This window comes from Penicillium digitatum, chromosome 5 (genome assembly GCF_016767815.1).
Source record: "Penicillium digitatum chromosome 5, complete sequence".
In the NCBI taxonomy this organism is placed as follows: Eukaryota; Fungi; Ascomycota; class Eurotiomycetes; order Eurotiales; family Aspergillaceae; genus Penicillium; species Penicillium digitatum.
The window spans coordinates 2532706-2560432 of NC_089388.1; the positions used below are offsets into that span (position 1 = coordinate 2532706).

The 27727-nt window shown below is 50.0% G+C and overlaps 14 protein-coding genes across 14 annotated transcripts; 7 read left to right on the plus strand and 7 right to left on the minus strand.

Annotated features, from left to right (window-relative positions):
* Positions 1 to 49: 49 nt before the first annotated feature.
* Pdw03_2094 (Endoglucanase, putative) lies at positions 50 to 1372 on the minus strand (the record flags this gene model as incomplete). The annotated part of the gene is made up of 2 exons (XM_014680678.1): positions 50 to 343; positions 581 to 1372. 2 exons carry the CDS (start codon positions 1370 to 1372, stop codon positions 50 to 52), a joined length of 1086 nt encoding a protein of 361 aa, XP_014536164.1.
* Positions 1373 to 2666: 1294 nt separating this feature from the next.
* Positions 2667 to 3155, plus strand: Pdw03_2095 (Dimeric alpha-beta barrel; the record flags this gene model as incomplete). Its single annotated transcript, XM_066100077.1, has 4 exons — positions 2667 to 2685; positions 2754 to 2840; positions 2898 to 3033; positions 3095 to 3155. The coding sequence occupies 4 exons, from the start codon at positions 2667 to 2669 to the stop codon at positions 3153 to 3155; spliced, it is 303 nt and encodes a 100-aa protein (XP_065957804.1).
* A 344-nt stretch (positions 3156 to 3499) lies between these two features.
* Pdw03_2096 (Winged helix-turn-helix transcription repressor DNA-binding) lies at positions 3500 to 4826 on the minus strand (the record flags this gene model as incomplete). The annotated part of the gene is made up of 3 exons (XM_014680676.1): positions 3500 to 3599; positions 3657 to 4447; positions 4503 to 4826. 3 exons carry the CDS (start codon positions 4824 to 4826, stop codon positions 3500 to 3502), a joined length of 1215 nt encoding a protein of 404 aa, XP_014536162.1.
* A 1230-nt stretch (positions 4827 to 6056) lies between these two features.
* Pdw03_2097 (Fungal chitin synthase) lies at positions 6057 to 8075 on the plus strand (the record flags this gene model as incomplete). Its single annotated transcript, XM_014680674.2, has 1 exon — positions 6057 to 8075. One exon carries the CDS (start codon positions 6057 to 6059, stop codon positions 8073 to 8075), a length of 2019 nt encoding a protein of 672 aa, XP_014536160.2.
* Positions 8076 to 8760: 685 nt separating this feature from the next.
* On the plus strand, positions 8761 to 9306 carry Pdw03_2098 (Heat shock protein Hsp88, putative; the record flags this gene model as incomplete). Its single annotated transcript, XM_066100078.1, has 4 exons — positions 8761 to 8835; positions 8950 to 8981; positions 9040 to 9248; positions 9302 to 9306. The coding sequence occupies 4 exons, from the start codon at positions 8761 to 8763 to the stop codon at positions 9304 to 9306; spliced, it is 321 nt and encodes a 106-aa protein (XP_065957805.1).
* Positions 9307 to 9394: 88 nt separating this feature from the next.
* On the plus strand, positions 9395 to 11132 carry Pdw03_2099 (Heat shock protein Hsp88, putative; the record flags this gene model as incomplete). The annotated part of the gene is made up of 2 exons (XM_066100079.1): positions 9395 to 10783; positions 10848 to 11132. The coding sequence occupies 2 exons, from the start codon at positions 9395 to 9397 to the stop codon at positions 11130 to 11132; spliced, it is 1674 nt and encodes a 557-aa protein (XP_065957806.1).
* A 1454-nt stretch (positions 11133 to 12586) lies between these two features.
* On the plus strand, positions 12587 to 14031 carry Pdw03_2100 (Zinc finger, C6HC-type; the record flags this gene model as incomplete). Its single annotated transcript, XM_014680672.2, has 3 exons — positions 12587 to 13560; positions 13626 to 13881; positions 14002 to 14031. 3 exons carry the CDS (start codon positions 12587 to 12589, stop codon positions 14029 to 14031), a joined length of 1260 nt encoding a protein of 419 aa, XP_014536158.2.
* Positions 14032 to 14852: 821 nt separating this feature from the next.
* Positions 14853 to 15896, plus strand: Pdw03_2101 (WLM; the record flags this gene model as incomplete). Its single annotated transcript, XM_014680671.1, has 1 exon — positions 14853 to 15896. The coding sequence occupies one exon, from the start codon at positions 14853 to 14855 to the stop codon at positions 15894 to 15896; it is 1044 nt and encodes a 347-aa protein (XP_014536157.1).
* A 166-nt stretch (positions 15897 to 16062) lies between these two features.
* On the minus strand, positions 16063 to 17443 carry Pdw03_2102 (Thiolase, C-terminal; the record flags this gene model as incomplete). The annotated part of the gene is made up of 3 exons (XM_066100080.1): positions 16063 to 17067; positions 17136 to 17316; positions 17373 to 17443. The coding sequence occupies 3 exons, from the start codon at positions 17441 to 17443 to the stop codon at positions 16063 to 16065; spliced, it is 1257 nt and encodes a 418-aa protein (XP_065957807.1).
* A 775-nt stretch (positions 17444 to 18218) lies between these two features.
* Positions 18219 to 19847, minus strand: Pdw03_2103 (Serine/threonine-/ dual-specificity protein kinase, catalytic domain; the record flags this gene model as incomplete). The annotated part of the gene is made up of 9 exons (XM_066100081.1): positions 18219 to 18278; positions 18358 to 18463; positions 18512 to 18695; positions 18771 to 18849; positions 18912 to 19268; positions 19319 to 19424; positions 19485 to 19528; positions 19582 to 19711; positions 19771 to 19847. 9 exons carry the CDS (start codon positions 19845 to 19847, stop codon positions 18219 to 18221), a joined length of 1143 nt encoding a protein of 380 aa, XP_065957808.1.
* A 766-nt stretch (positions 19848 to 20613) lies between these two features.
* Positions 20614 to 21676, minus strand: Pdw03_2104 (short chain dehydrogenase family protein; the record flags this gene model as incomplete). Its single annotated transcript, XM_014680668.2, has 2 exons — positions 20614 to 21545; positions 21655 to 21676. 2 exons carry the CDS (start codon positions 21674 to 21676, stop codon positions 20614 to 20616), a joined length of 954 nt encoding a protein of 317 aa, XP_014536154.2.
* A 267-nt stretch (positions 21677 to 21943) lies between these two features.
* On the plus strand, positions 21944 to 23429 carry Pdw03_2105 (DASH complex, subunit Ask1; the record flags this gene model as incomplete). Its single annotated transcript, XM_066100082.1, has 4 exons — positions 21944 to 22034; positions 22093 to 22199; positions 22252 to 23230; positions 23293 to 23429. The coding sequence occupies 4 exons, from the start codon at positions 21944 to 21946 to the stop codon at positions 23427 to 23429; spliced, it is 1314 nt and encodes a 437-aa protein (XP_065957809.1).
* Positions 23430 to 23981: 552 nt separating this feature from the next.
* Positions 23982 to 24810, minus strand: Pdw03_2106 (Hypoxia induced protein, domain; the record flags this gene model as incomplete). Its single annotated transcript, XM_014680666.1, has 2 exons — positions 23982 to 24687; positions 24770 to 24810. 2 exons carry the CDS (start codon positions 24808 to 24810, stop codon positions 23982 to 23984), a joined length of 747 nt encoding a protein of 248 aa, XP_014536152.1.
* A 428-nt stretch (positions 24811 to 25238) lies between these two features.
* On the minus strand, positions 25239 to 26745 carry Pdw03_2107 (Transcription factor iws1; the record flags this gene model as incomplete). Its single annotated transcript, XM_014680665.1, has 4 exons — positions 25239 to 25488; positions 25539 to 26017; positions 26075 to 26157; positions 26232 to 26745. The coding sequence occupies 4 exons, from the start codon at positions 26743 to 26745 to the stop codon at positions 25239 to 25241; spliced, it is 1326 nt and encodes a 441-aa protein (XP_014536151.1).
* Between the last annotated feature and the right edge of the window lie 982 nt (positions 26746 to 27727).

A 27727-nucleotide genomic window follows, 5' to 3' on the forward strand; every position in this document is an offset into this window, starting at 1 on the left:
AGATGTAAAGTTCTCTACATCTATCAATCTAGGATCTATGGCGAACATCTCAGTAAGCCAGGGCACGGGCGTGCACCTTCTTGTCAGAGACAAGCCACTTCAGGGTCGAGCGGATATTCTCGAGGAGGTTCTCGGCGTTGAGGGAGCTGAGGTAGGAGGAATATTCACCGGGGCTGGAAGAAGACTCGGAGCTGGCGGCAACGGTGGGTGCAGGGGGATCATTGTCACTGGCACTGGCACTGGGCTCGGAATCGTCACCACTGGAGGCAGGGATGGAGCTCCGGGCAGACTGGCCACTGACGGTGGAGGTGATGGTGGCGCTGTTGGTGGGAGAATTGGAAGTCTGTGTATCCGGCTCGTCAGTAACATGAAAAGAAGAAGTAGTAGCATTGGCAGTCTCAGTGACAGTAGAAGCAGTCTCGATCGACTCAGAACCAGGCCCACTAGTGGTGGAGGTTGAAACAGCAGACATGGGATCAAATGAGGGATTGAGGTGTCAATGGGGCTACAGGTAGGACGGAGAGTGCAGGTGCGGGGTGAGGTGGCAAGAAGATGAGCTCTAGATGGAAGAGACACTCACGGTAGTGGCAGTAGCAGTGGTCGCGGAGCCGGATGAAGAATCGGATGTGGCGCCGATGTACAGAGCGGGGCCAGGGATCTTGTAGGAGTCCAACGTAGTGTAGATGTTGATCTCAATACCTGGGTCGGTGGCCTTGTAGAGCTCTGTGCCGAGGACGCCGTCGGGAGCGTCGCTGCCACCACCGGTGACCTTCAGGTTGAGACACTGGGGGTAGTTCTGGGCACCGTTCAGCTCACCGGCAGAGTGCAAGGCAATAATTTCGTTACGGATAACATAGTTGCCAGCGGCGATGGAACTGGGGATGGTCACAGTAACGCTGTTGTTGTTGGCAATAAGCTCGTCAGATGCCCACTTCCCGGGTACATTGCTGTCGTCGATCAGACCGGCTTCGGCAATTTTGAAGAATTTGAGGGTAGTCTTGTCGACCTTGGAGCAGTCGCCATTGCAGTTTGCCAGGTAGCTGATGACCGGGCCGTGGTGGCTCTCGGGCCACATGGTCCACTGCAGCTCGACCTTGTCACCGGCTTTGACCTCGGCGGAAAGCGCACCTGGGGTCGCCTCCTTGTGGCAGATGATGTCGGGACTAGAGTAGCCACTGCCATCGATGAAGCCGAGATCGGTAGCCTTTTCAGACCACCCAATGTTCGGAGGCACCTCCTGCATGTAGTTGTACGTGTTCACAATGAAGCCGCCATGGTACGTGCCATCAATAACAGCCCCCGACACGTAACCGTGACCAGCAACCATAGCGGCTGAGCCAAGCAGGACACCAGCAATCTTTGAAACAGACATCTTGAAGAAGTAGGATAAAAACGCACAGCGTTTGGATCGAAAAGGATAGAAGTATCAACGATGATAGACAGGAAAAGAATTGAAAAGGGGACTTCAGTCAATGAAGTCAACCCCACAGAGAAAGAACGAATGGTTCTGGACCTTGAAATGAATAGAATGGAAAGGATAAGAAAAATCAAGCAGGTTGGACGACAGGGCCTTTTATATATGCGTTTCTCACGACCATCATTCCTATTTCGAAAGAAACGGCACACTCCATTGCCAAGAAATACCTATCAAAGAGGAGATCGCGAATTTCGACAAAGGTATCTCGGGACTCCGCTTTGTAGGTGCGCCCATAGGTGGAGAATTGTGAGCGATCAAAAAAATCTGCATCTACGAGGTGACAGATAGATGAAGCATGTGGTTTCTAAAGCGCCGGACGTTCCCAAGACTGCACGAGCGCAAATCCGTGATTAAGCTATGCCATGTCAGGATAAAGACACTGTTTCGTATCTCTTAGAGGACTGGCGACTGTGGGCGGTTGTATGTGACCGTCCAAGTTTCATCGAACCCCCCTTAAGTGATGACACAATGCCTTCTGACAGGTCGTCTACTCAATTAAAACAACGTTCCAAAGGTCCCTCCATGACCAACTTCGATGGGATTTCCTATTTTAATCAAGTCAACTTCCTTTCAGCAATCTTCCAGCCGTGGAGCCATGGTATTTGCCTTCTTCAGACCCTAGGAGTTGTGACTCTATAGACTCTGCGCTAAGAGAGGGTATTCTGAGACACTCCACCCACATGTCCCTCTCCTGCATGATAGGGTAAGAGAGTGGGTTTGACCCAGAATCTCGGTCGATATTCAGCGCTTTTTGTCAGATCTAAATTGCAGGACAAATGAGAAAGGTGTAAAAACAAGGAACTCACAGAATTGTTACAAACCATATACGAAGTACAAATCACGCTTTTCCAGGGTTTATGCCTTGCATTTAATCACTAGAGGATATGGACCTCGTGAAACATTTCTTAACCGGATTGAACCGCTCTCAGCAAGATCGTAAGCGAAAAGATTCAATGTGAGTCTCGATCACGTCTAGCCAGTCTCAGCCGTGTGATTTGCCCGAGAGGAACTAGATCTTCAGGTACTCTATCTACGGGCTCGTTTAAACTCCCGTTGAATCTGAAGTGCACTGCTGCCTTCGGGCATCCGCCAAGAACCCCACCTCCACCCCGCATATGGATACAATTGCAGGATACCTAAACCTGGGCCAGATACGTGTGTCCTTCTGGTCTGTCAAGCATCAGCCAAAATGCCAGTTTATCACATCGGTGAGTTCAACGCAACCAAGTGTCCACAATGACACAGAACGGACCTCGATCACTGACCAAGCTTCAAGTCCTCTTCCGCTTGAAGCCCGGCGTCACCCCGGCCCAGATAGCTACCTGGAAGGAGACATGTCATGGGATGGTGGGGAAGATTCCCGGTAAGGAAGACCCTGAAGTTCAGATTGGGGTATAGTCTCATCGAAACATCGCAACAGGACTGCTATCGCTGAAGAGTGGTCCCCCGCTGCCGATTTCGATTCCCCGTGCCCACGGCTTCGATATGGGACTGGTTGCTGTCTTGGAGACTGCTGAGCATATCGCTACCTATGCGGTGCACCCTGCTCATTTGGAGTAAGTTGTCTTCGTCATTGGGCCAGGTAAGACCACGGGCTGATTTGCTGATATGTTGAAGGGTTCATAAGATGCGCGAGGAGCTGTGCGACGAGACTTTGGCCTATGATCTAGAGTTCTAAGAATCCGACATATCAAGTGAGGTAGGCGAGTCTAGTCCTAAGGATCTACTTGAATTTCCATGATGGGAAGAATTGTGAGAACAGTTCGTTCAAAAGTCTCATTTGTACATATCAAACTCCAGGCCCTGGTTAATCGTAGCCATTGAGGCCTGCCTAGCCAACCCGTAGATGCTCGTAATGAAATGACCCAACGCCGAGAGAAGGTTCACCTCTATGAAATAATCGGAAAACAGAGGCAGGTCGGATCTCCAATCCGCAATACTTTTTGCATCAACCCCACCAATTGACCGAATCAGAGAATAAGAATTAAAGACAAGTCATTGCAACCCGCCGGAAGAAACACTTCATTCCTTGGCATCCACCTTCTTGGCGGGGTGGTCACCACCGTTGGTACCCTCATCCTCGCGGGGGCGCTTCTGGGTGCTCTGCACAACGGGGACACCACTATGATCAAAGTCAGCACTTGGACATTCACTGCAGAATCAGATCAGTTGGACTTACCGTGAGTCCTTCTGAGCCTCACGAGGAGCCTGGAAGCCATTCTTCTGGTCCTCGGTGCGGCGTTCGCGCCAGTCACGACCATCACGGTCATTGCGATCACGGCCATCACGTCCACCACGGCCACGGCCACCACCACGACCACGACCGCCGCGACCACCACGGCCGCCACGTCCACCACGGCCACCACGGCCGCCGCTGTTGCGAGCATTGGAGGGGTAAACGTTGCCATTCTTGATCTCCTCGACCTTCTCGTCGCAATACTCCTTCTTGCTCTTGTATTCCAGATCAGTGCCCTTCCACTGGGGCTTCTTCTCCAGAGCGAGGAATGCCTTCTGCTTCTCCTCGGACTCAAACTCAACAAAGATGCTGCCCTTGAAGGTCTTGTCGTTGTGAGTGCGGCGCAGGCGGATGGCATTGGTAGGACCGTAGGGGGCGAAAAGAGCCTCGATGTCGAGCTGTGTGGTGGGCTCTTCCGCGCCGAAGCCGAAGCCCTTGGCGTAGATGGAGCGGGCCATGGAGGCATCTTCGAAGACCTTGATGGCCTTGGAATCGTGCTCGTCTACGGACTCGGGCAGAGGGACCTTGCGCTTAACAGCGGTGTCGTTTTCAGTCAGCTCGACGTTCTCGGCGGTCTTGAGGGCCTCAACGATGGCGCTGAAGGGTTGGAAGCGGCGCATGCGCTTGAAAGAGTGAAGGAGTTCAAGGGGCACGGCGTTGTTGGCGCTGCCGCCAACCTTGGAGAGCAGGAACTTGTCCATGGGAAGGTTAGAATCGGAGAAGTAGAATTCGACCTAGGGTGTGCGCATTAGTTAAGATCTAGCTAGAGAGAAATTCAAATGGTCGTACCTGCTTGCGGATCTGCACCGGGTCATCAGTCACCTCCTGGGTAGAGGGATCGAACTTCGCGTTGTTCTGGCGAGGACCACGGCCACCGCGGCCATCGCGCTGGAAACTGCGGGTCTCGCGCTTCTCGGTCTGAGACTCTGCAGCCTTCTCCTCGGCCTTCTCAGACTTCTCTCCGAGCTTAGCAGCTTCGGCGACAATGCGAGCCTCATCGGCATCCGGAGCAGGTTGTTCAGTGGCAGTTTCCTCTTTCAGCTCTGCGAGGACGTTCTGAACATCCTTCTCAGCTTCGGTGTTGATAACGGGGGTCTTTTGTTCTTCGGCCATAGTTGCGAATCGTATGTGGAGACTACTATTTCAGAGGTTGAAAAAAAAATTGATAAGCAGGAGGATTCGACGCGACGGAGATGAGTCGGGAAAAGCGGAAAGTGAACAACCGATCGATGGCAATTTGTAGATTATATGGGGAAATTCGATAACAATACCTTTATAGATTGATCAATGCGCTATTCAGAATGCTTTTGCGCTTGTGACAATCTCGCAGCGGGGAGAATCTGGGATTTTTTTTTGAGCTCCATTGGCGCCTGAGGCAGACACTAGTCCACATTTGGTTAGCGTATATTTGAACGAGATCCCAATTGAGTAATTCGATCTTCTCTATGCATTGTCTGCCATTGCATTTAAGGATTTGGACTGAAGAAGTGACAATTAAAAAGACTGAATGGAAGAGCTTCAGCGGAGAACATCAGTTTGACCTCCAGTACCTACAGTTCGTCCTCATATCTTTCGTCAACATCAACAAAGTGGAAGGGACCTATGGCACATCGCACCTTCCCAATGGCGGAAATGCGTAGATTTATTGATATGTGGCTCCATTTCACTCCCATCCATGATGGCTGTCGTATTCATCCGGTTACAGAAGATCCACGCTTATCAAATATCAACACATATCTTGAGTTGAGTATTCTTCCAAGAACAGTTGCAATCTGGGGATCTCACCGGATTTTGACATTATCAGGCCTTGAGCTGTAAGTAGCAGTCTGTCAACTTTGAGATGTAAATGTCTGTTAACCAAATTTCGTATCAAGGTTTTCATACTTGACGTACAATACTTTCGGACTCTTTAACCTCGCCTTGAAAGGTTGTTTTCAACGTTCAACGGGCTAGAAAGCGGTTTCATCAAATTAAAATGATAATCCTACAAAGAGATTCATCAGTTGAGGGGAAATGGCTCACCAAAGATGTATCCTCTCTTTCCACGGAACTTGAAATACCATCCTGACTACCCTCGACAGATTATCTACCTCGCAATCGTCGGCCCCTTGATGCTTGCAGCTTTGTTCGAATGGATACTCTGGCTCGGCGCCTTCATCTACTGCCTGATTAAAGTATGGATGAAAGCAGATCATTGGAGCATCAGAGTCCTTGCTGTGGTGATGATCATTTTGTTCACAGTGATCAGGTAGGTTCCATGGACACCGGGAGTTCATTGCCCAGCAGGATCATTCAGGCACATGGCTGACGAACTCCCACGATAGACTAGCATTCCTTCCAGTCATGCTCGTCACGCTGCCGTTGCCGCCACTGATCACGGTTGAATTCCCCCACGAGATGATACATGGATTTCAAGTGTTCGCTTTTTGGGCTTTTTCTGTTCTTCTGATCGGCCCATGGCTATTTTGTGTTTATGGACTTGCTACTAATTCACTAGGGAGGAAAAAGAGGATCAAACGAGTGCTTGATGATCGGACGGCCCCGAAGACTGTGGTGGTGATGCCAGTATACAAGGAGGACCCAAGTGTCCTGATCAAAGCCATCAACTCCGTGGTTGACTGCGACTATCCTGCGAATTGTATTCATGTTTTTCTTTCATACGACGGCGGCAAGGTGGATGAGCCGTATCTCCGTGTCCTCGACCATCTCGGTATTCCGATCACACTGGAGAGCTATCCTCCGAGCATTGACTGCATTTACAAGGGGGCACGGATCACGGTATCTCGCTTCAAACATGGTGGGAAAAGACACTGCCAAAAGCACACTTTCAAGCTTATCGACAAGGTTTATGCTCAGTATCTGAAGAGACATGACAATCTGTTCGTTCTCTTCATCGATTCCGACTGCATTCTTGATAGGGTTTGCTTGCAAAACTTCATGTACGACATGGAACTTAAACCAGGCAGCAAGCGCAATATGCTGGCAATGACAGGCATCATTACGTCCACAACGGAGAAAAACAGCTTGTTGACTATTCTTCAAGATATGGAATACGTCCATGGTCAGCTGTTTGAACGATCCGTTGAGTCTGGCTGTGGTGCGGTGACTTGTCTCCCTGGGGCTTTGACTATTTTACGCTTCTCGGCGTTCCGCAAGATGGCCAAGTATTACTTTTCAGACAAGGCGGAGCAATGCGAAGATCTCTTCGACTATGGGAAATGTCATCTTGGGGAAGACCGATGGCTCACTCACCTCTTCATGATTGGCGCTACGGAACGGTATCAAATCCAGCTATGCATGAGCGCCTTCTGCAAGACCGAAGCCGTCCAGACCTTCAGTACTCTCCTGAAGCAACGTCGCCGATGGTTTTTGGGTTTCATCACCAACGAGGTTTGCATGATCACTGATGCCCGGCTCTGGGTGCGCTATCCCCTTCTGTGTCTGGTTCGATTCATGCAAAACACAATCCGAACCACCGCTTTGCTCTTTTTCATTATGATCATCGCCTTGATTACAACTTCAAAGAAGGTGAATGATCTTCCTGTGGGATTCATGGGGGTCTCCTTAGGGCTAAATTATTTACTCATGCTTTATTTTGGCCTGCGTCTTGGACGCTATAAAGCCTGGCTTTACCCGATCATGTTCACTGTGAACCCATTCTTCAACTGGATTTATATGGTCTACGGTATTTTTACAGCCGGACAGCGAACTTGGGGTGGACCACGGGCCGATGCTGCCACTGCCGATGACCATACCACGCCAGGTGAAGCAGTCGAACGGGCTAAAGAGCAGGGCGATGAGCTCAATGTGAACGTCGATACGTTCCGCAACAGTCTTGTGCGCCGAAGATCCGTCCCCATCCGCCCATCGGAGAATGTGGAAGGTCGATTTGCACCTGCCAAGCAACTGCTTGATGGATTTTATGTCAACACAGCCGGCCGAGGGCCCGCACTTGCACGGATGGTCAACGCGATGGAAAATCCCGAAAATCCCGAAAATCGCCAGTACCAATCACCTCCTTTCTTTCGCAATTCGAGCGACTCTGTGCTCAGTGCATCGTCGGATTGCGGCTCTAGCTCGGCCGCCACGCCGCAGGACGTGGAAACCCTCCTGATGAGTGAAGAGGACCAAAAGAAGCTCTATTATGCCCGCCAAGGCCGGTCATCAGCGGGCTCGGTGACCCTTGACGGTCACACTTCGGAGAACCACTTTGATGATGGAGTCGCTCCTCGGCCTATGATTTCTGCATCCGAGCATGATGCCCTGGGGCTCACCCACCCAGCAGAAGTATACCACATTGGGCGCTCTTCAAACACCCCTCCGGTCTACACAGAGCCAGAACGAATGTTGCCGAGCTACTAGGCACCGGGCTACTTTCAAACCCCTTGACCCATTTCATGATATTATTGTCTAACAGGAACATATGTCCCAGGTGCATGACGTCAGTTTTCTTTTTTTTTCTCCTTGTCCTCTTCTTTTCGTCCCTTTGGCTTTTTTTTATCGTTCCAACTGAATCGCCTCTACAAAGGTTTTTTGACCACCCTATCCTTATTTCGATTTTTTTTTAACCAGACGATTCTGCTCTGTATCGCTTCTATAGCTTTAGCATTCAAACCACATTCAAGCCCAAGAAAATGCATGATGTAGCCAGTGATCCACCATAGAATCCTCGTAGGGCGGTGATTGAATTTTTATTCTGCCAGTTGATGGTGGGCGGTGAAAGTGAGTAGTCCAGCAGCCGCCAGAAGGTTCGATGAGGTGCCAGCACAGTCCGGATGCTAAGAAAAGTATATAGACCAGTCGGAAAGAAGAAAAAGAAGACAAGAAAGCCATTCTGTGATACATTTTACATTAATACCCCAAATTTGAAATTTCTTAGTTTGGCGCCTAAAGATCAGCCAGACCGCTCGACACTTGGTCATCGCCCCTCCAATAATAGTGGAGTGGCGTGCAAATTCTCCCCTCCAACTTCTCTCACTTTTCTTCCTTTGAATCTTCCATCCCCCTCCACCTCCCTACCTCCCACATCCCCCTACTTTCTTCCATAATGAGTGTCGTCGGCATAGATCTGGGCGCGCAAAGCACCAAGATTGGTGTTGCCCGCAACAAGGGCATTGACATTGTGCGTGTTGTTACCCCACGGTCTTGATCGGGACTTTCATTTTTCTCTCGAGATGAATCATGACCTCACCAATCTCCGGGCAAATGCGCTAACTCATTGTTGTTGACACTATAGATTGCCAATGAGGTTTCTAATCGTCAGACCCCGTACGTCCTCACAACCCCTCGCTGTTCACTAGACATCAAATACTAATTTGAATTGTAGCTCCATCGTTGGATTCACACCTCGCAGCCGAAACCTCGGTGAGGCCGCCAAAGGTGCGGAGATCTCGAACCTGAAGAACACCGTCAGCTCCCTCAAGCGCCTGATCGGCCGTTCTTTCAACGACCCCGATGTCGCCATCGAGCAGGAATACAACACATGCACCCTGGTCGACGTCAATGGCCAGGCTGGTGTCGAGGTCAACTACCTCGGTAAGAAGGAGAAGTTCACAGCGACTCAGTTGGTCGCTTCTTACCTTTCTAAGATTAAGGACATCACCGCTAAGGAATTGCGCGCTCCCGTCTCCGACGTTACCGTCAGCGTTCCTGCTTGGTTCACTGATGTGCAGCGCCGGGCCATGCTTGACGCTGGTGATATTGCTGGTCTCAACATCCTGCGTCTTATCAACGACACCACCGCTACCGCTCTCGGCTGGGGTATTACCAAATTGGATCTCCCCGGCCCTGAGGAGAAGCCCCGCCGTGTGATGTTCATCGACATTGGTTACTCCGACTACACTGCCTCTATCGTTGAGTTCCGCAAGGGTGAGCTCAATGTTAAGGCTACCGCCTACGATCGTCACTTCGGTGGCCGTAACTTTGACAAGGCTTTGACTGAGCACCTGGCCGTCGAATTCAAGGAGAAGTTCAAGGTCGACATCCACACTAACGGCAAGGCCTGGACCCGTACCCTGGTTGCCGCCGAGAAGCTTAAGAAGGTCCTGTCCGCCAACGCTCAGGCACCTCTGAGCATCGAGTCCCTTATGGATGACACTGACGTTCGCGCTATGATGAAGCGTGAGGAGCTCGAGATCATGGTCAAGCCTCTCCTTGACCGCCTGACTGCTCCTCTGGAGCAGGCACTCTCCGAGGCCAAGCTTTCGGTTGAGGACATTGACCAAATCGAGATGGTTGGTGGCTGCACCCGTGTCCCCTCTATCAAGGACACCATCAGCAAGTTCTTTGGCAAGGGTCTGTCCTTCACTCTGAACCAGGATGAGGCTATTGCTCGCGGTTGTGCTTTCAGCTGTGCTATTCTCTCCCCCGTTTTCCGCGTCCGCGACTTCGCCGTTCACGACATTGTCAACTACCCCATCGACTTCACCTGGGAGCAGTCCCCCGAGATCCCTGATGAGGATACCAGCCTCACTGTCTTCAGCCGTGGCAACGTCATGCCTTCCACCAAGATTCTCACTTTCTACCGCAAGCAGCCTTTCGATCTCGAGGCCCGCTACTCCGACGTAGAGGCTATGCCCGGCAAGGTCAACCCGTGGATTGGCCGCTTCTCCGTCAAGGGGGTCCAGGCTGATGCCAACAACGACTTCATGATCTGCAAGCTCAAGGCCCGTCTTAACCTGCACGGTATTCTCAACGTCGAGTCTGGATACTACGTTGAGGATATGGAGGTCGAGGAGCCCGTCGAGGAGGAGAAGAAGGAGGGTGACATGGACACTGACTCCAAGGAGGAGCAGCCCAAGAAGACCCGTAAGGTCAAGAAGCAGGTTCGCAAGGGTGATCTCCCTATTTCCTCCGCCACTGGCGGCTTCGATCAGGCCACCAAGGAGACCTGGATCGAGCGTGAGAACGCCATGTACATGGAGGACAAGCTTGTCGCCGAGACCGACGAGAAGAAGAACGAGCTTGAGGCCTCTATCTACGAGCTCCGTGACAAGATCGACGGCGTGTACTCCGAGTTCGCCAGCGAGGAGGAGAAGGAGAAGTTGAAGTCCAAGCTTATGGACACCGAGGTGAGTTTCGGACCAGCATTTGGGAATAATGATCATGATCAATGACACTAACGCATCACCTTAGGACTGGCTCTACGAGGATGGTGAGGACTCCACCAAGTCCGTGTACGTCGCCAAGATGGACGACATCCGCTTTATTGCCGGCCCCATCATCCAGCGCTACAAGGAGAAAGTCGAGGCTGAGCGTGAGGCCGTCCGCAAGGCCGACGAGGAGGCTGCCGCCAAGCGTCGCGCCGAAATCGAGGCTAAGAAGGCGGAAGAGAACGCCAAGAGCACCGAGGGTGACGCCGAGATGAAGGATGCCCCCGCCGAAGGCGATGCCCAGGGCGAGGCTGAGGAGAAGCAGTAACTGCATTTCCATGACGGAATGATTTACTGACGTTTTTTCTTGTTTGTTTTGGGATGGGTATAAAAAACCCCGATTCCATAGCTGCGCTTTACTCTGATCCAATTCGGATTGGCGGTGAATCGCCGCGTTATGATGAAAAGGACCTTTTAAGAGATGTTTCATGGAGCTAGACATTTCGATCGGCTTCTAATCGTTGGCCACTATTTTTCTTTCATGTTATGGCAAACGGTTATGATGTAGATGGTTCCTGTTCCCTTGAATGTTATGAATAGATGAAAATTTTCTTAACGTCTTGATCTTTCAACTCCTGAGACCTGAACTTGTATAACAAGTATCGACATGCCACGTAAGTGAAGTGACTCGTCCTTGCCGCACCTCATACCTTGTGTTCAACTTCGAATTGCAAGTCCCGGGATCTCTGCCAAGTTTGAAAGTCGCTTTCCTCCTGAATTCCTGTTCTTGATGCACACCAGACCTAGGCCATTCTAAGTGAACATATTGCAACTACATTGAGTGACACGGTGGATTTGTCGTTTGGTAGACAAGCCCACATGGATAGAGCGTTTTAAATTGTCCATCAGTGACCTAGCAGGAGAACTAGTAGAGAAAAGATTTGAAAATGGGTCCTATGCGCCCACCGGAACATCTACGAGGGTGTTGACATTTCTATCAAGGCAATTCCGAGAGATGATGAAGCCAATAAACTCGAAGGCGACAATCTGGTCTTGGTGAGGAGTGGCCTGGACATTAGTACAAGCCGAGCACGCCCTATTATTTAAAGCCCCAAGAGCTTTGAGGATTGCAAATTGTCAACAAGTGTGATAAGCATGAAGTTTGCTTCCCGGTAATGGCAACGTATAGTGGGATGTAGGATTTGACAGAGGGAGATGGAGAATAAGGATAGCCTCATGAACAAAAACATTAGATTCTCAGATCGTTTGCTATACAAACTGGCCATAACATCCTAGGTCCCTATTTGAGGCTTTGTAGTTGCTTTGATTCTACTAGCACCCATATAAGGCACAGCTATCACAGCAAGCGCAGGAATCGTCAACATCAAGGTAGTTATATAGGAAACGAGACTGAGATTATTGGCCAAGATGGTGCTCGTGGTGCACTGAGACTATGCTCCTAAATGAATGACTTGCCGCAGATAGTATGGAGGCAATACCAATACTTCACTGTTAAGAGACAAAGGCCTTGAATATTATACATCAAATGCCAGAAGCGAGATTTCATAGCGTGTCACCGTTGTGAGTCTTCTATGTTGACAACTCTCTAGATGCCTCGCGTGTCTCCCACCAGACTTCTAAAGAATCACTCTACCTCATCTCTTCTCCTCCCTCTGCTGGAGTCAACTCTCTCTCTGTTTTTCACCCTCCCCCCTCTTTCCCTGTATCCCTTTGATCAGTTATTTCTGCTTTCATTAAACCTCCAGGTTCCACACTCTCAAAATGGAGCGAGATCAAGATAAGCAAACGATCCTCCGGCTTCTTCTTGAAGATCTGGAGGACCTTGAGAACAGGCAGAAAGGAAAGCAGGCTGTAGGAAAGGAAACAGATCTTGATATTGCCATCGCGTGCTTGAGGGAGGATATTCGGACCACACAGGTTTCCATCGCAGATGAGGTGTTGGCAATTAGTACCAGTACCGCAATTGCCAATGATCAAAAGATACTGGCATTTTTCCAACATCAAGAAAGAGTGGCTAATCAGGACCGCCAACTCGCCCTCGCTTTACAGAATGGAACCTCGACTTCTGATCACATTTCAAGCTCCTCGGTGACAACCGAGATCATGTCAGCCGACGACGATGACGACGTTGTTTCCATTGTCATGGAGGATCTCATAGACCGGATGGCTCTGAGCGAGAAAGCATCTAATAACGGAGAAGGTCCCTCGCGCCTACATTTACCCCGAACCAGCAGCCTTATGAGAGAGTGTGCATCCTGCTTCACAAAGGTCACCAACATTATGTTCACGGGTGCGTGCGGCCACGAGTTTTGCTGCGGCTGCACAAGACAGATGTTTCTCGGTGCCGTCAAAGATGAGGAGTTGTACCCGCCTCGTTGTTGCGGAAATATCGTTCCACCTGGAGTTGCCTTGAGAATTCTTAACTACGAAGAGCTTCGAAATTTCGGTGAAAGAGCCATCGAATGGACTGCAAAGGATCGTCTTTACTGCGCTGAGCCCACATGCTCGAAGTTCATTCCTCCATTTGCTATCCAACACGAGCACGGCACCTGCCCCGAATGCCACCAGCAGACTCACGTACCATGTCGCTCCCTTGCTCACCCTCGAATGAATTGTCCAATGGATGAACCCCTTCATGCTGTATTGGAGATGGCGGATGCTCAAAATTGGAGGAGATGCTTCCACTGCCGAACTATGGTAGAACTCCACCACGGCTGCAATCATATCACCTGTCGGTAAGCAGCCGATGTCTCTTATGACAAACACCTAACAATATATGAAAAGAACTGACAATTGATAGATGTGGGCGTGAGTTTTGCTATGTGTGTGGCTTGATTTGGAGATCATGCAATTGCCCACGTTGGCACGAACACAGACTTGAGGAAATGGCAATTCAAGCGGTCGATGAGGAGGTTCCCGCCAACGCTAATATCCATCTCCGCCAGCACGCGTTTGACCGGATAGTTGAGGACCTGCGGCAACACGAGGACAACGGGTGCGAGCATCATAGGAACTCGCAATGGGTCTGGCGTAACTCTGGGAGTTTGAAGTGTGAGGTAAGAAACCATCATCTGCCAGAGTACATTTTCATGTGCACGAGTTGCCGGATGCGGGCCTGCAATCGTTGCCGGCGACACAGGTTGAGGTAGTTCTCTGCTATTGGTTATTGTTTTCAGCTGTTGCATTCCATTGCAGGAAGAGACTGAAAAACCGTAAGGATAGCCGAAAGACAATAGGTTCACTGTGGCTTTTGGTGATGAAGTTTCGTGTTCATTCATTCACATGAGATCTGCATGGTACCAATAGAGGAAAAGACACCAATTTTGACTGTCCATTTTTTGGATTTCTCTCTAAGCCTTACGAGCCATTAACACAACCTCGCATCTGATCATAAATGATTTAAAAGACGGTGTTTCATTCACAGTTTGGGCGTATTTGTTTTGCAAACTCAAGTCAGCTTCCTTTTGCCTTAACCCATGATCGGAGAGGGATATTCCTGCAAAGGATTTTCATGTCCAGCACTTTTTCCAGTTTCAAGTGAATTCTCTTGTCAGTTGCTGGTTTCCTTTTTGTCTTGTGTTAGTCGACACGGATATGAATCCGAACATGTAGTCACAATGAATACTGATACGGGGCTCTTTTGGGTCTCGTAATTGGAATGAGAACAATTTCAATCCCTTAACGAGGAACAATTGGTCCTAGACTTCCCTAGGAACTACCATATCACTTGGTTGCACCCTAGCTCTACTTACCCTTTGCAGTTTCCATCCCTACCCACGTTTTGCATGGTCTTTTGATGGGGCGTGGTGCAGATTCCTCACTGCCTGAGGCACCACTTCACATGAATTTCATATCACGTGCTGGTATCAGCTCAATCTTATCTCCGTGCTGACAAAACCCTATCCCCGTGGAACCAGGTCGAATCCGTCAGCGCCTGCCTATTCGGTCGCATGAGTGGTTTTGTCTTGTCGCGACTTCCTGTTTCACGCGCTTTTTCTCTTAGATCGCTATATTCTCATACGCTACAATGGCCTCTCCCAAGGAGCTGACCGTTCATCACTGTGGAATCGCGCACATCGTCCAAGTCCCCGCCTCAGCAACGCTACAAGACCTCTCCTCGGAATTAGAGCGCGTCCTCAACATACCCATCGATAACCAGAAGCTTCTCATAGCCCCAAAGCCAGGGATGCAGAAAGCACCTTTTCCACCAACTTTACTTGACGCAATTCTCCAAACCTCCTCCCCAAAGTTCAAGATCACCCTCCTCGGCACCCCGGCCAAAGCAATCGCCGACCTCCACGAACAATCCGCTAACGAACAGCGACGACAAGAATCACGAGCTGCCGCCCTAAGCGCCGCCAGACGCAACAAACAAACACCGTCTTCCAGTCGTAGTGGCGGCATCCACACCATCTCATCCTCATCCAACAACTACACCTTCCACCGTCTCCTCCCACTATCATACCTTCCCAACCCAGACCGATCCCTCGACTTCCTCAAACGTCTCCGCGATGATCCAGGTATCTGTGCCGCAATGATAAAACACAAATTCTCCGTACCTCTCTTGACAGAGATGAATCCGGCGGAACACACGACGAGCGAGTCGCGGACACTAGGTCTGAACCGGAACAAAGGCGAGGTGATTGAGTTGCGTCTGCGAACGGATGCCTATGACGGATACCGGGATTACCGTACTATTCGGAAGACGCTGTGTCATGAGCTTGCGCATTGCGTGTTTGGGCCGCACGACCGTGACTTCTGGAATTTGACGTCGCAGATCGAGAAAGAGGTTGAGCGTGCTGATTGGAAGTCTGGTGGGAATCAGTTATCTAATCAAGAGTTCTACAATCCTGGTGATTGGGATAACGTCCAGGGGGGAGAGCAGTTTGATGAGTGTGGGTGGACTGGTGGGGAGTTCGTCCTTGGTGGATTGCAGGGTGACTCAAATGGAGGCCGGAGTGGGAATGTTGCTTCGAGCGGGACGCTGTCTCGTAGAGAAATTATGGCGCGGGCTGCGGAGGAGAGGATGAAAAGGGAAAGTCGGGCTAGGAAGCAGAATGATGCCAAGTGATATCATGGCTGCTCATTTGGCGCACTAACTTTTTTCTCTCACGATGTATGAGTTCTTACTTTTCACCTATATAGCCTTAGATACCATACTTTTCCTTTGTAATCAACTCATTTTTTGTACATTGAAGACCATATCTTGCCACCTAATTGGAGTCATCTCGAGACTTTTACAACTGCTCGTTGACAAAGAGACCAGCCATGCCCTGTCCAGTTCCAATACACATGGAAGTGACCAGAATCTTACTCTTTGTCCGGCGAGCCTCGCTCAGAACAGTCGCGATCTGGCGCGCACCTGTTGCGCCAAGTGGGTGACCAATAGCAATAGCACCGCCACGAGGGTTGACCTTGGCGTGGTCAAGGCCAAGGTTCTGGATACAGTAGACCGCCATGGAGGCAAAAGCCTCGTTGATCTCATAGATATCGACATCATTCTTGTCAAGCTGGAACTTGCTCAGCAGCTTGGGGATGGCAGCAGTTGGGCCGATACCCATCACGCGAGGGGGCACACCGGCAACGGTAGCGCCACAGAATTTAGCAAGAATCGGCTGGTTCAGCTCAATTGCCTTGGAGCGGCGCATGAGAAGAACAGATGCGGCACCATCGGTCACCTGGCTGGAGTTCCCACCAGTGGACTTGTCACCGAACTGCGGGAACGCAGGGCGAATCTTAGAAAGCGACTCGAAAGTCGTACCCGGACGAATCCCATCATCCCGAGAAAGAGTCACTTGCTTAACCTCGCCCGTCTTAGGGTCCTTAACCTTGACAGTGATAGGAACAATCTCATCATCGAGCCAGCCATTACTCTGGGCAGCCTCGGCACGACGGAACGATTCAGCGGCAAATCGGTCCTGCTGCTCGCGGGAGATAGTGAAGTCCTTACCGACGTTCTCGGACGTCTGACCCATGGGCTGCATACAGTCGGCGGCCTCCTGGTTGCGCAGAACCTCCTCATTGAACGGCTGCTCCAGCCGGTCGCTAGCGGCGGACATCAGCTCGGCACCCATAGCGACACCGATGTCGATGGCGCCCAGCTGGATCTGGTTTGCGATATCCTGTACAGCTTTCAGTCCAGATGAACAGAATCGGTTCACTGTAGAGGCGCCGGCTGTGTGGGGGATGCCGGCGGCAAGAGCTGCGGCGCGGACCATGTAGGCGGCTTTGACTTCGTTGACCTGTCTTTAGGGTTAGAATATCCCATCTATGGATTTGCAGAGTAAAAATAAAAAGTTTTTAAGCATACATTCCCGAGGCAGACATCCTCGATCAGAGCTGGGTCGATCTGGGACTTGGCCAGAGTCTCCTTCAGCAGCGCGTAGAGCATGTAGTCCAGTTCGGTGTCCTTGAACCCACCCTTGCGTGCCTTGGTCAGAGGTGTGCGGATTGCTAGGGTGATGACCACGTCATCGGGGTTCTTCTGTGTACTGTATTTGCGTGTTAGACTGATGTAGCATAACTCTGACCTCGTCGGAAGACTTGCATAGCTGCGAGGCCGCTGGTGGCACCGGGCTTGAGGTGGCTCAGGAGTGAGCTTAAACGATCGGCGGCCATGATGTGTGAAGGTAGAGAGACTGGAAAAATTGTACAGTCAGCGTTTTGAAACTATTCTCTTACACAGCTGATCTTTGTTCGAGATACTGGCTTTGTCGTGCAAGTGAATGCGGGGAAGCTTCCATGTGCGGAGATTTGAGCGAGAAGTGTGAAAACAAACCACCCACGCTCGGGGGTGAGGAAGAACTTACAGATTGTACAGAAGAGTAGATTAGAAGCAGTAAACAAAAAATCAGTAAGAAAGAAGAGGAATCAAGGAGTTTAAAGATGTATGGAGAGAAGTCCACTTCGACCGAAATTGCCGAGGTTCATTTCGTCTATCAGGTTATCAAGCCAACAAGTACCCGGTACTTCTGATTTGCCACATCATCCCTTATTAAATCAAGTACCCGGGACCTCAGCTAAGTCAATTGACTTGGCCTGTGGAGATGCCTAGGCGACTGTCACTTTGTCAAATGTCAATCGCGTTGGTTTCTGGCATCAATCGTTCTTTTCTTCTTGCATGGATAGGGCCGCCTCATTTCTATGAGAGCACGTCCCTCCCTCCTCATCCAAGTTTCCAAAAGCACAACATTCATGCTACACTCACACGCAGGCCTAGAGGCAGCGGGTGAGACAACTCTTGGTTAGCCATGTCAGTTTTCTTTCTTCGTGTACTGTTGCCAGAAGATCTGGAGCTCGTTCGCAAGTACGCCGAGTTGTCCGTGCTTAGATGCAATGAATTCTGCTGCTTGTTCCATCGAGGAGTGATCGCTCGTATCAATATCCATCTGTTCTACCGAGGTTCCAATGGGATCTGTATATGTACATGTGGGGCGATAGCTGAAAGATTATGCTGACGACGGTAAATATTTGCGTTATTGAACGGAAACATGCGAAATAGTTTTTTAAAAGTATCCTTAATATGTACCCACCGTTATCTCAGTGCGTAGCCAATCCTCAAATCTTCCCTTGTAGGCGTTGGGGTCAGTACCCTCCCAGTTGTAAAAACCAGTGTGGAAATTCAAAATCTCGAAAACCCTTCAAACGATAAGTCAAAAGCAAACCGCAGGTGGAGGAAATACATACATTTTACTTTTCCATCCATCCGTTGTCATGTCTGAATCTAGCCAAGACAAATTTAGTTGTTTTTCACATTCGGGTTCGTCGTTGGGGTCCGAATAGGTCGAAACGTAAGGATGGGTTAGGGCATCTGCCGCCGTGATTCTCTTTTGTGGGTTCATTTCGAGCATTTTCTCCAAGAGATCAATGGCTGGCAAATTTAGTATCATGATAGCTAGACAAACAAGGGGGCACCTAGTGTCACTGAAGATTTGAAGAGCCATACCTTCAGGATCAACATCTCCCAGGATGGTTCCAAGCGACCGAGACTCTGTTCCAGGTAAAGAGTTCACAAAATTCATCGTCTAAACTTGTAATCAGCATCTTATCTTCTGTATCTGACCCGGCCTTGATAATTCGGTCTTACAGTATCGCTGTAAACTATCTCCATGATCTCTTTGGGTGGCTTCCCAAAGATCTCAGTGATCAGTTTAAAATGATGCACATTGTCTGTGCCCGGTAGGAGAACTTTCCCTAGGAGCATCTCAGCCAGAACACAGCCAGTGCTCCAAATATCCACTGCGCTGCTGTATCTTTGCCAGGTCAACATGATCTCTGGAGCTCGATAGTATCGTGTGGAGACATAGCCCGTCATCTGATGATCTTGTTCTCGGGCTAGACCAAAGTCACAAATCTTCAAGTCGCAATTTTCTTTGATCAATATATTGCTGGGTTTGAGATCACGATGGATCACACCAGCTGAGTGGATAAATTTTAGCCCTCGCTAGAATTATCAGCTACACTGCCATATTCTAGATCTCCAGGCAAACAGACCAGCAGTTGGTAGGTGAAGAATTGAACGAACTGTTCCTCCAGTGGCTTCGACCTTGATTGGATCAACGCATGAAGGTCTGTCATACAACAGTCCATCACAAGATAACTGTGTGTCAACATGGTCAGTACAATTCGAACTGGGAGATAAGAGGTGTCATTCACGTACAGATCTTCCGCTGGCGAGATGAAGATGTCTGTCATATTGATCAACTGTTGACAGTTAGAGTTCATATTTTGTACGTTGTCTCAGTTTCTGCACATGCATTATCATGTTTTAGATGGTTCATCAAATGAACCTCGCGATACGTGTGCTTCACCCGGGCAGAGCCATCGAAAGGTTTCCCAATCTTCTTGATGGCAACTGTTCGATTGGCCTTTGAATCATGCGCGGAGCTGATACTGACTGTCAGTCGCCTTACAGTACGAATGGAATATACGAGGAGGGGGTATACCATATCACTCCATAGGCACCAACTCCTTGTGCTTGCAAGTTTGTATACCTCTCGGTTGTTTGAAGGGCCGTACCCATGATTTTATGTGTGACGAATGTAGCCATGCTACCAAAGTTGTAGATGTGAAGAAGAGATGAAGTACCAGAATAGTAGAAGCATGGAGGACATTCATCATGAACATACTATATTTAGATGCCAAGGCTGTTCTTCCCAGACCTAGGCCGTGTCGTGGTTACGTCATACACATGAACAAGCCCGTGTAGTTGGCCGTTGGACGGATTAACATCTTGATTTCCACGTATTAGACAGTTTTAGTCTCCACGTATCCCACGCTCTTAAATTGAGCCGGTTATTACAACCGTTCCCAACAAAAGCTTATTGACAGATGCCTCCACCTAGGTTGAGCCACTTAAGGCTTTTTATATGCAAGTAGTGAACGTCACTTAGCTGATTTCTATAAATGCAGACTCTCTTTCGCGATTGTGTCAATCGTGTCAATCGTGTCCCAGATAATTGGAAATGAGAGGCAAAAATTCCTACCTTTGCCTTGAAACTTCCTTTGACGGCTGGCACATTTCGACAATGCCATTCGTTTGTAAAGCATGTGTTCGCGAAACATTACATTGAAACGGCCTTTCTAGCAGTATTTCCAGTGGTGGAACACTTGGTGCTTCAATTGAAAACGGAGCATGATACCCTTGTACTTTGTACCGCATTAACACAGATCGCAGCCAAGCTCAGACCTAAAGTCAAAACGCCAAACCCAACATCAGAAGCATCACCAACTCAGTAAATTTTAGCCCGTCACCTCATCCGGATCCCCTATCAATCAATTTCCGAGCATCAGAGTAACTTATGATCTCCAGCATCCTCGTTGCTTATTACGCTACCCACATCAGACCACGCGGGAGTAGCCACACCGCCAATTGATCGCCCGTCAAAGTCACTAAGAATGCCATCTGACGTGTCATCCTCGAATCCTCCTACATGGCTGAAACTTCCAGTAGTAGAAGGAGCGGCCAAAATATCATCGTGAGACTGAATACTCGCGTAACCAAAACCATCTAGCTCAGCAAGGTGATCATGTTCATAGGTTCTGTTGTTTGGCACATCAGGGTGCGAAAAAAATACTTGCTGTGGGTCTTCTGTATGGCTGGAACCAGATACAGACAACGGGGAGTTGGGAGAGAATGGATCAAAGAGGCTACCCCGTTCAGGTGTTTCAGGCCCGGGCGTGAACGGAACAATGGATTCCGAGGAATGAATTGAGAGAGTAGACGAGGGGATGTCGACATGCAGCTGATTCCGACCCAGCGTAGTCGAAGGCTCGGCCTCGATTTGTTTGGCACCTCGGCGGAGAGGCTCCAAAGTTTCCAAATCAACCCCCGTTGAGTTAGCAGTAGATTCTTCATTGGGCTGGACATCGTATTCAAGGTCTTTCGGTTTTAGCAGGTTGCCTTCGTTATCAACGAGAGTATCAAAGCTCTTATGAGACTGGCCTGGCTGGCTGGTCTTTCGTCGCGATTCAAGGAGCGTTTTTCGCCGCATGATCTCCGCGCGAGCAATCCGTCTGCGTTCTTCGGCAATTTCTCCAGTCTCCTCGGTCATAGAAATGTCTTGTCTCAACGCTATGTCTTGGGGTTGCATCTCATCGCCGAGGTTGTGCAGAGCCAAAGCGATCTTGCGCCGCGAGGTGGTCACCCATTGCTGAAACTTTGGAGACTCGCATACGGCAATTCCAGCTGCTACAATCACAGAAACAGTAATGATGAGTCCTGCACGAGAGGTCAGCCTCATCGTCAACATGGAGAACTGATCAGACCAAGCACACCGCCCGGATGATCCGGGAAGAAGTCGTAGAAGTTCACGGAAGTAGGACCAGACCTTTTGCAAGTGGCGCTGGCATAATGAACGCAAAACGCTATACTTGGTTACTTTCTTTAAGATGGTTCAAAAACTCACCTTCGTCATCTATGGAGTGGAACAAGATGATTCAGTGATGCCTGCTCCTTATCCTTACATCAGTGCATGTGATACTCCAAGCCCTTATCACCGGCCCTAAAATTATACACCGCTTTGGGCAAAGTCCCCCGCGCGTCAAAGTGATGAACGTGATTGCAAGCTCCCATCTCTTGACTCGATAGTTATACAACTGCACTTGAGTGAGATCATCATGTCTCGTCACCCTTCGCAGACCCAACGGCCCTTGTCCCTCACCGAGGAGCTTGAGAAACTGGAGCAGTCCATTACCCTTACATTGCAAGGTAGGGCAAAAAAGTAAACAAAACAGCCCAGCAGACCGCTCATCGTACGTCCATACAGAGATCGACCACAATTTCAGTCAAGCTCATCGGATAGTCACTACGAGTATCTTACCTCTAGTTGAGCAATATACCGAGCATTCACGAGATGTCTGGGAAGGTTCCAAGGTCAGCTTCCGACATGCACAGCTTTGGATACAGCTTGATTAACTCTCTTCAGTTCTGGAAACAATTCTTCGAAGCTAGTGCCAACGTATCTCTGTCCGGCTATGAAGAAAGAAACGCCGACGAAGAAACGATGCAGGACCCTACAGCCACGGAGGAAGAGTTGTCCACCGACATAACCCAAAGCACCAGTCTCGACGATACCATGTCCCACGAGACGCCCTCTTCCCAGCGCCATGAAACATCCCACCGAGACCAAGCAGACGATCTGGATCTAAACGATCTCGCGATCTCTTCCCACAGCACCCCGCGCGCCCCGGGTCACCATCACCAGGCCAATGACGACGTAACAACTTCCTCAATAGAGTATTCGTCCTCTTACGAGAATCTAAGAAGAGAAGTCAACGAATCAGAACCCCCATTCGACCTCCCAGACACCTCGACACTCCCATCTACTCCAGGTCGCCAACTCTTCTTCCCACGCGGCGTCTCCGCCACAACCCCGATGTCCTCACCCTTTCTCCCACCCGTGTCGCAGCCCTCCACTCAAGACCGTCGCTACCAGAAGACCTCGGACCCGGTACTACACCAAATGCTTGACAAGACATACCGGGTGCAAGCTACGCCGCTCGGGAAAGGGTTCCACAATGTGGGCGGCGGCACGAACACTCGACCAAAGTTCCACATCACCCCAAAACCGGCCGAGTCTACGTCCAAGTACGCATATGACGATTCGCCGATTTCCAGCCCGGAGCCAGAGGCACCACAGCTACACTCAGAGGTTTTCTCATCGCCCATCAAAGGCGTCAACGATACCCCAGGCACGAACCGCAAGCGACGGACTAGCAGCAATCGCATGCGCGGTATTCCCAGGCCTGGCATGAGTGTTTTGACACCTGCCAAGAAGTCTGCGGGTAAATCGGCTGTGTGGGATAGCGACGATGATTTCGACTCCGACGATGAGAATCTTGGGCCGAGCCCTCCTAAGACCATGCAATTCCACATTCCGCAGAGCCGGCTGATGAGGACGCCAGGTAAAATTAATTCCCTCGTTTTTTCAATCTTACTTTGATGCTAACTTTCCTCGCCTTGATAGCAAGAGAGGCTTCTAAGCGTATCGTGACCGATCTATTAGCTACGGCTGGAGCTGGGGACATTACAGATGACTTTGGTGATGACCAAAGTCCAAGTGTGATCCGTCGCATGGAGCGCCTGGAAGATGAAACGTTTTAATTTCCACGTTTAAAAAAAACCTGGCTAAAGGTAATTCTTTTGATCTGGCTGGCATTTTTACTTTTCATGGCCATTGTGTTCTGCCACGAAGGGTGCTCCCGGCCACAACACAGCACGGATCTCATATACCCACGAATGTAACCATGACGTCATCGTTCTCCAAAGCGAATTCTTCTAGTAGATTCACATCCATTGGAAAATAGAGAAAAAAGAAATACAGGGCACAGCCTATAGAATTATCATACATGTGGACACGGTAAAACAAATGTCACTTTTGGGGACTGAGAGAACCCTCGAGACATGAACAAGGAGACAAACGCTTAAGAAATCGTAGGGATATGTACGGACGATGAAGGCCAAGCAAGCAATGTCACCGCTCCCTCCCGTTGATTGTTGTTGCCAATAGAGAATCCAGGCTCTTGAGAGGCAATAGAAAGATGGGCGGCGGTATCTGCTCGATCAATGGCAGTCGTAGGTGATGGACAAGACGCAAAAGAGTAGTATCTAGGAGCTCTTCTTCTTGTTCTTGGACTGAGTATCCTTCTCCTCACTCTAAGACTTCCCTCCAGCACTTGCAGCCTGCTGCTTCTCGTGATGATCATAGAGAGACTGGTGCTTAGAGCTCAAGCGCTCTTCCTCGGCAGCAACCATATCCTTCCATAGGTCGCCCCCATGAGGCTTCCCACCTTGGTGAACAGGCTGGTTCTCTTCAACCTCAACTTGAGCCTTAGCCATGGCCTCGGCCTCCTTCTTCGAGTCGAGCAAACCCCGACCACGACGCTGGTCCGAGATCTCAAAAGCAGCCGAGGCACACAACACACCCAGCGTCAGACCCTGTGCATACACACGAGCCTGGACCAGCTTCTGCTGTCCACTGAGGCCGGGAATACGACTGACAAGCGTGAACGAGCCAACCATCGAGGCGATCCAAGTGGCAGTGATGATCTTGTATTTCTCGCGGCGGGCAAAGGCAGCCGCGCGGTCAGTGAAGCTGAGGCCACGATTCTCCTCGGCGCGGAGACGCTCTCCGCGATTCTCGTACCATTTGTATGCGGCGTTTTGCTCGTTCTCGTGCTCACGTGAGGCGTGGTCGGCGGCAATGATACCGGCGAAGGTACCCGAGGATGACACCAGGAAGGCTTTCATCGGCAAAGTTAGGTTGCGGATTGTGTGGTAACGACGTGAGGCAAGGAGGACTCCTGCTAGACCACCGGCGAGACCGAGGAGGCCACCGACAGTACCGCCTTTGAGGACGGAGCTATTGGTTGCGTCAGTATGGGCTGATCGAGAGAATTGGGGGATTGGTAGGATTGGTGGTGGGCCTGTATAAGCTTACTTACCTGTAGTGAGCATCTTCTTGTTCTTTAGTAAGAATCTTCATTGTGTAAGATGGGGTATACGCGAATTGCAAATGGAAGAAAAGGGTGGATTGTCCGATATAAAACCAAAAAAGCAAAAGCCGGATCGCATGACGTGGGTTCGCGGGATCTGCTCTTTTTCTGGCGGTGGCGCCAGGCCATCTCTCAAGTCTTGCACGGAATTGACCTGCCGACATTTTTAGTTTTTAGGCTCCTTCTAATTTAGATCTCTGACGTATTTAGATTGAATTGCATTTACGGTGATTGCGTCCATTTGAAATTTCAATTGATAATGTTACTGCTCTTATTCCACTCGGAATGCGAAGATGACACACTCCCCAAACCCTAATCAATCCCCGATTGATCCCGAAACACCCAAACACCGCAAAAATTATGTCACAAAACGGAATGGGCCGATACCATATTGGATAGAAATTTACAGGTGCCGTGTCTACCGACGAGACGTCTTGCGTGCCGCAGCCTGGCGGGCTTGCATTTTGCGGAAACGGTCCTCGCCGCTGGCACCCAAGGGGCGCGCAAACGGAGTCTCGCGCACAGCTGTCTGACGCGGAACCACAGTATAACTGACGTTGGTGCGATCAACACGAGCACGGTTGAGAAGACGGGGAGGAAGCATTTCGCGGGCGCGGGCTTCGGCTTGGATTTCCTCGGCGGTTGGAGCAGAGCGTCTGACAACTTTCCTATGGGGTTGTTAATGGGTGATAGAGAAGCTGTGCAGCAGTGAACATACGTAGGATCATAATCGGCCTCCTGGTAGACTCGCTTCGAATAATCGTCGCTGCGCTGGAGAATTGGTCGTGTCCACTCTGCCAGTAACTTCTCTGCCATTTCCTTGATGCGACGCTCAGTGCGCTTGCTCTTGGTGTAGAAAACAACCACTTTTCCAATGCCACTAGCAATCAAAGCATCTTTGTTAATAGGAAGCTTGGTAATGGCGGTCAATAGGTCACGCTGAATGTTGTATGCGGGCATTGAGCCATCGTCCAGTGGCTCGAGGAAGAATCGGACAGCTTCCAACAGGTTAATCTCAGGGTCGACCAAGGCGCTGGTGTACTGGTTGCGGTTCAGGAGCATGATGACTTCGGGGAGGAGCTTGAGCTTGTGCATCGCAGGTTTTCCTTCTTGACGGTTGATCGCATCCATCTGCGCTGCGTGGGTCATGCGCTTGCGCATATCCTCAATTTCAGCATCTGCCATAGATTCCAAATCCTGATAGGACAGTCAGCGAACGTAAGTGAGTACATTGCCAGCAGGCCCAACACATACAATGCCATCTTGCTTGCGGAAACGTCTCTTCGCTGGCTTCTTCATCGCCTCGTCCATAGCGCGGTCAAGAGCTCGGCGACGTCCTGGTGGTTAAAGCGCCGTTAGTTCAAACTGATTGGGGCGGTTGGTCCATTTGCTAGTAGAGAGTAGAACATACGGGTCTCCGGGTCAAGAGTCTCCTCATCTGTATCGGGCTTATCCTCGCGCTTCTTGCGTTCACGTCGGCGAGATGAGCCTCCTTCGTCGCCTCCCTCGTCAGCTCGACGGCTCTTCTTCTCGCGACGACCTTCCTTCCGGCGCGGACGAGTCTCGCCATCCTCAGTACGCTTGCGCTTATGACGACCAATGAGTTTCAAGTTATCTTCATCAATGGCAAGTTGTGGGCGGTCCTCGACGTTAACATTCTCTGGATCGAAGTTGTCGAATTGTGCCTCGTCAACTTCGGACAAAATAGACTCGTCGTCTGAAAGCTTGTCATCAGCTTCGTCGTCGTCTGCGACATTTAGTTCGTCATCGATGTCTTCGGTGACTTCCTTGGCCTCAGCAGTAGATTCGGCGAAGTTCTTGCCCTCGTTGTCGTCACCAGCAACCGGGCTTGCAACTTGCTCGGGGACTTCGGGTTCGGGAGAGGTGGCGAGCGTGACAGCCTTGCGGTCTGGTGAAGCAGACATGGCGGTTCAGATGGCGGCAAGTTTAAAAGGGGTAGATTAAGGAGAAAGATTTGAAAGGGCAGAGAGAGATCAGTTTAGGGTGGTATCGCAAACAAGTCACGGTACGTTATCTGGCTGAAGGGTCCCGACGCCTCCTCTGCAGATTCGAGCAATGCAGATAAGGGGGGAGGTAGGGATTGAAAACAGGAGCACAGCACAGGCTTCTCTCAAAATGAAGTCGATAGAATGCAAGTGGATAGTAAGAGGGGAGACAGTTATGGCAAAACCTCAAGAAGTGAAGGAGAGCGGTGGTCTGTGCTCCCGTGATTTATTCTTCCAGTCCAACCTAGCAACAGCCATCTCTTACAACTTCTACTAATATCTGAACTCTGTTTCAATCTTTCAATCTTAACTGTATTCAAAATGTTTGCCCCAGGTATGCTCCCAGTTCCATGCCGCTTCGTTCTATCGAACTCGAGCTAACAATACAACCTTGTCAAGGCCAAGAACAGATCTCCAAGGAAGAGATCAAGGTCAGCCTCACGCCATGACCTCTGCCCCAAGTGGCATTTGATGCTAATACACCTTACAGGCTGGTGAGATTGAGGCCAGCCAGACCGTGCAGATGGCTCTTGCCGGTGGTTTCCTCCTCTACCTGTGTAAGTCGAGTATTTGGTCCACAAGGCCTCGAAAGAGCAGACAACTCGAGATGAGTCAGAGAAGAGTTCAGTGAATTTGAAACTAACTTGGTGATTCAATACAGCCCCCTTCGCCGTTGACTTCGTTCGCAAGTTCCTTTAAGCCGATTGACCCGTCTTCCGCTCCTCTATCTTGCCCTTCCCGGACTGTACTCGACGAATCGCTGAGTATGATTTCGCGATGACATGCAGGAGAAATGGATAATTGATATCTTTTGCCCTGGTATAAATGGCTTTCCAACCAACATTGAACAAGGTTGAGCTTGAGCATCTAATCTGTGGAAAGCTTGAAGTTCATCTACTAT